Source organism: Chiloscyllium plagiosum, chromosome 18 (genome assembly GCF_004010195.1).
Source record: "Chiloscyllium plagiosum isolate BGI_BamShark_2017 chromosome 18, ASM401019v2, whole genome shotgun sequence".
Taxonomy (NCBI): domain Eukaryota; kingdom Metazoa; phylum Chordata; class Chondrichthyes; order Orectolobiformes; family Hemiscylliidae; genus Chiloscyllium; species Chiloscyllium plagiosum.
Window position 1 is genome coordinate 20,022,714 of NC_057727.1, and position 5,541 is coordinate 20,028,254.

Genomic DNA, 5,541 nt, shown 5'->3' on the forward strand with positions numbered 1-5,541 from the left:
AAGGAAGATAGGCAGGTAGGACAGGTCATGAAGGCGGTGCTGACCTGGAAGGTTGGAGCTGGGGTGAGGTGGCGGAAGAGGAAATGAGGAAACTGGTGAAATCCACATTGATGCCCTGGGGTTGAAGTGTTCCGAGGCGGAAGATGAGGCGTTCTTCCTGCTGAGACGTCGGGTGGTGAGGGAGTGGCGGTGGAGGAGGCCGAGGACCTGCATGCACTCGGCAGAGTGGGAGGGGGAGTTGAAATGCGGTGTTTGATTGGCGCGGGTGTCCCAGAGATGTTCCCGAAAGTGGTCAAACCCCACTCCTCCAATCGTAACAAGTACAGAACCCCCCCCGGTGCTCATCTTCCACCCAACCAACCTTTGCATAAACCATATCATCCGACGACATTTCCATCACTTCCAAACGGACCCCACCACCAGGGATATATTTTCCTCCTCACCCATTTCCGCCTTCCGCAAAGACCGTTCCCTCTGTGACTACCTGGTCAGGTCTACACCCCCCAACAACCCACCCTCCCATCCTGGCACACACCCCTACCACCGCAGGAATTGCAAAACCTGCGTCCACACCACCTCCTTCACCTCCATCCAAGGCCCCAAAGGAGTCTTCCACATCCACCAAAGGTTTACCTGCACATCCACCAATATTATTTATTGTATCCGTCACTCCCGATGCAGTCTCCTCTACATTGGGGAGACTAGACGCCTCCTAGCAGTCCGCTTTAGGGAACATCTTCGGAAACCCACACCAATCCACCTCAGCGCCCTGTGGCCCAACATTTCAACTCCCCCCTCCTACTCTGCCGAGGACATGCAGGTCCTGGGTCTCCTCCACTGCCGGTCCCTCACCACCCGACGCCTGGAGGAAGAACGCCACATCTTCCGCCTCGGAACACTTAAACCCCATGGCATCAATGTGAATTTCACCAGTTTCTTCATTTCCTCTTCCCCCAGCTCCAACCTTCCAGGTCGGCACCGCCCTCATGACCTGTCCTACCTGCCTATCTTCATTTCCACCTATCCACTCCACCCTCCTCTCTGACCTATCAACTCCATCTCCACCCCCATTCACCTATTGTACTCTATGCTACTTTTTCCCCACCCCCACCCCCCTCTCATTTATCTCTCCACTCTGCAGGCACCCTGCCTCTATTCCTGATGAAGGGTTTTTGCCTGAAACGTCGATTTTCCTGTCCCTCGGATGCTGCCTGACCTGCTGTGCTTTTCCAGCACCATTCTAATCTAGACTCTGGTTTCCAGCATCTGCAGTCTTTGTTTTTACCTCCTGATTTGGACCCCATCTATCACTGTGAGAAAAAGAACAGGAAATGACATCACTCACCCAAGGAAACCTAAGTACATGAATAGAAAGTGGGACATAACCTGAGCGCTTCACTAGAGGCTCACTGATGATGTTACCTTGTCTGGTGACGAAATGTCTGAAAGCGAACCTGCCAGCTCAAGGAGCAAACTTGCATCCATAAATTCCTTCTCCATGACATTCAACACTTCGATTGCCTCAAACAATTTTAAATGTAGAATAAAATAATAGAATCGGTATAAAATCAAAGGAGCAGTTTTTTTATTATATAAAGGGACCAAATTATGAATGGGCTGGACAGGATAGATGTAGGAAGAATGCTTCCACGTGTGGATGAATCTAAAACTCAAATTCATAAACTAATTACTGATGATAAATCTAACAGGGAAATAATGAAAAGTGTCTTTACCAGCAAAAGGTTGTTTGGTACAGACTCTCTGAAGACCATCCCACATAGACACAGTAACCCTGTATTTACCATGGCTAATCTACCTGGCCTTTACATATCTGGACACTATAGGGCAATTTATCGTAGCCAATCTACCTAACCGGCATATCATTGGACTGTGGGCGGAAACTGGAGCACCCCGAGGAAACCCAAGAAGACGCAGAGAGCTTCCAAATTCCACACACAGTCACCCAAGACTGGAATCAGGTCTGGGTTGTTGGCACTGTGAGGCAGCAATGCTAACCATTGTGCTGGTGTACCACCCATAAAATGTTGTCTTAAAAATATTATTCTATAATATTGGTGACCAGAGTTTAAATGTGGTCAAACCACAGAATGATATGGGTTTAGCCTGACCTTTCTACTTTTTAATCTGTCCCTCTCGGTATAAAATCAAAGGAGCAGTTTTTTTATTATATAAAGGGACCAAATTATGAATGGGCTGGACAGGATAGATGTAGGAAGAATGCTTCCACGTGTGGATGAATCTAAAACTCAAATTCATAAACTAATTACTGATGATAAATCTAACAGGGAAATAATGAAAAGTGTCTTTACCAGCAAGTGGTAAAATATGGAATTCAACACTGCATAATTTATTGAGGCAAATAATTTGGATGTTTTCAGGAGATAAGAAAAGGTAAGATGAGATGGGTGAACTAGCAAAGAGATCTTGGAGCTTAAGAATCCAGTGTATTTCTGCACTGTACTATATAAACTAATTTCTGTGTAACTAAATGCAAAATATGTATGGAACAAGAATGTTTTATGGGTGAATATAAAATAATGGTGAACTACACGGCTAATACTTAACTGATCCTGGTCTGTAGAACAAGGCATTCAACCAGAGGGAGTTTATAGTTCTCTTTTTAATACTTGGAGGGAAATTTAAGTGTTAAAGGATCATGACTTTACAGGACCTCTTTCTTTAAAAGAGGTCATTGAAAATTGGCTATGGACATCAGAATTTTAAAAAAATAATGCTTCCAAGAAATCTGGTGAAAAGTGGGTATTTGGCAGGACAGCATTAGTCTTCACCTATCTTACTTGCCAAATGAAGCCCTCTGCAGACATTTGTGAGCCTGTCAATAGACAAAGAAGGGGCACCATGGTGAAGAACTAGAGGAGGGCAGGAAAAGAAATTACGGTTATGGAAGATTGAAAAATCTGAGCTATGTTTTCATCTGTTCAACCTACTTAATGATTTGTAATTTCAAATTTAAAAGGTAAAAGGTGTGTAATTCTCTAATGTCCTTAAAAATGCTGTGTGATCAATGAGCTATTCTGAAACTTTAAGACAAAATATTTTGGGCTTTTTTGATTACAAGTTGCCACTGTATTTTGATAGCATAATGATTTGTATGTGAGCAGTTTCCTCATGATCCTGAGGAAGATTAGTTAGAGTCAGTATAAAGCATGTTTTTCATCAGTATTCCTCTGTGAATATTACATATCTGGCCATAGTTTCCTTGCTGATAGACAAACTCACAGCTGTCTGACTTGAAGCCTTTTGCCACTTTAGTCTGATTTTATAATGATTAGTTTCTCTTAATTCTTGGGAAAAATGTACTGTAAATTACCTGAAATCTGTTGTGGATAATATATAAGGTCATTATTGTTTTTGATCAATTGATGAAATGTAGTAATTTTCTCAGTGCTTAATTGAACATTTTGTCACCTAAAACTAGTTGCTTCTCTTTCAAATTTAGGTTGTAAAGAATGGTTCAACCCGTGCCAGAAACGATTAACTTCCCTGCAGAAGAAGAGCAGATACTAAAGATCTGGAAACAGTATGATTGTTTTCAAAAAAGTCTTGAACAGTCTAAAAATCGACCCAGGTGAGACCATCTTCTGGTTACACTTTTTGAAAATAATTCAAAGTAATCTATATTTTGAACTTTTTATGTAGCTGTCCTTAAGCGTTAGTGAGTTTTGAGAAGATTTGTTGCTCAGGTTGAGGTTCTGGATGTAGATTTGCTCGTTGAGCTGGAAGGTTTGTTTTCAGAAGTTTGTCACCATACCAGGTAACGTCATCGGTGAGCCTCTGGATGAAGCTAAAATGTTTCCTTAAGTGTTTTCTTAGCTACACTAAATGTATACATGTAAAATGGCATTTCATTTGTTTATTTATCAAAAGGTACAGCAATCCGTTGTAAAACTTTGTTTAGTTGGAGGGTTTCTTCTATATTTACTGATGTGCAATAAATGTATTCTTTGAAGCTGTTTTGCTCTGAGGTGGATTAAAGTTTTATTTCTTGTACACTGTAGCTATAAAGAGTACAATTATTGTACTGTCACCTGCACTCAATGCCTTCCCATGTTTCTACCTCCATCCTTATTTTACCTATGCTTTTTATCGTTGCTGTTGATGTTTTGAATACCCAATTTGCATTCTCTTACCCTCTCCCCATCATAAAGTCCCAATGTTTTCAAATTCAACTGCATATTTCTGCCCCTCAGAAATTCTTTTGTACATTGATGAATCCTTATGAATCTACAGGAGCTATGTCTTCCTTTACATTCAGTTTGTGTCTGCATTTGAATCCAACATCCAACTTTGCATCCAGATATTGATGACTGAGTCATCAGCTAGGTTTGAGTTCCATTTTCAAATTTCTACCTAAAGCCACTTTGCTGTCAACCTTTTAAAAATGCGAAGGTTTGATTATGTCACCATGGCTTATTGTTCTTTATATTCTATTTTAGTTTGTCTTTCCTTTTATCGAAGGGCTTGAGATGTGTAGACATTGGACAAACTTTTAAAGTCTAATTGTACTCGGGTCTTGGTTGGCATCTGGAAGGTTTTCGTGCTTTGAGTATATCTGTATTTTTAGTCAGGTATGTATAATTCGATATGTAATTGTTGAACTTGACAGATACACTTTTTATGATGGACCTCCCTTTGCCACTGGTCTTCCACACTATGGCCATATACTTGCGGGAACAATAAAGGATATAGTGACCAGGTTTGCACATCAGAGTGGATTCAGTGTTGAAAGAAGATTTGGATGGGATTGCCATGGCTTGCCTGTGGTAGGTTTGTAGAAACTGGTAGTATTTCTCAGATTCTATTGCTCAAATCTGGACTTGAGACATGGAGAAATACAAAGTAATACTTGCACCTCCAATGCCCAGTCCCTAATGAGCGAAGCACCCATTGCCATACACGAGTGTTACCGGAGCTGAAAACTTCACTGTCAACATTCCTAGTGTTCCTTTTGACCAGAAACTGAACTGGATTAGCTCTATAAATACTATGGTTGCAATTGTAGGTCAGAGGCTAACCTTGCACCAAGTAACTCACCTCCTAACACTCTGTCCCCATCTACAAGGCACAAGTCAAGAGTGTGATGGAATGCTTCCCACATAGCTGGGTGTGTGCAGCTCCAACAACGCTTCAAGCTTGAGACCAACCAGGACAAAGCAGCTGCTTGATTGGCAGAACTGCCAGAAAAATTGACTCTCTCCATTACTGACATTCAGTGGCAGCAGTGTGCACCATTACAAGGTGCAGTGCAATAGTTCACAAAGGCATCTTCGATAACACCTTCCAAGTTGATGATCACAACCATTGAGAAGGACAGAGGCAACACCATCTGTAGATTTCTCTCCAAGCCACTCACCATTCTGACTTGGAAATGCTTGCTGTTGAAGACCGACTCAACACGGACACTTACTATAAACCGACTGACTCCCACAGCTACCTAGATTACACCTCCTCCCACCCTGCCCCCTGTAAAAACGCCATCCCATATTCCCAATTCCTTCG

The 5,541-nt window shown here is 42.0% G+C and overlaps 1 protein-coding gene across 3 annotated transcripts in view; it reads left to right on the top strand.

The window, feature by feature from the left end:
* The window catches only part of iars1 (isoleucyl-tRNA synthetase 1), a 190,254-nt gene that overhangs the window by 8,498 nt on the left and 176,215 nt on the right, over positions 1-5,541 (top strand). For all 3 annotated transcript variants that reach the window (XM_043707895.1, XM_043707896.1, XM_043707897.1), the window contains exons 2-3: positions 3,482-3,610; positions 4,649-4,805. In XM_043707895.1, the coding sequence (XP_043563830.1) occupies positions 3,492-3,610; positions 4,649-4,805 (276 nt within the window). In that variant the 5' untranslated portion in view covers positions 3,482-3,491. The remainder of the gene's footprint in view (positions 1-3,481; positions 3,611-4,648; positions 4,806-5,541) is intronic.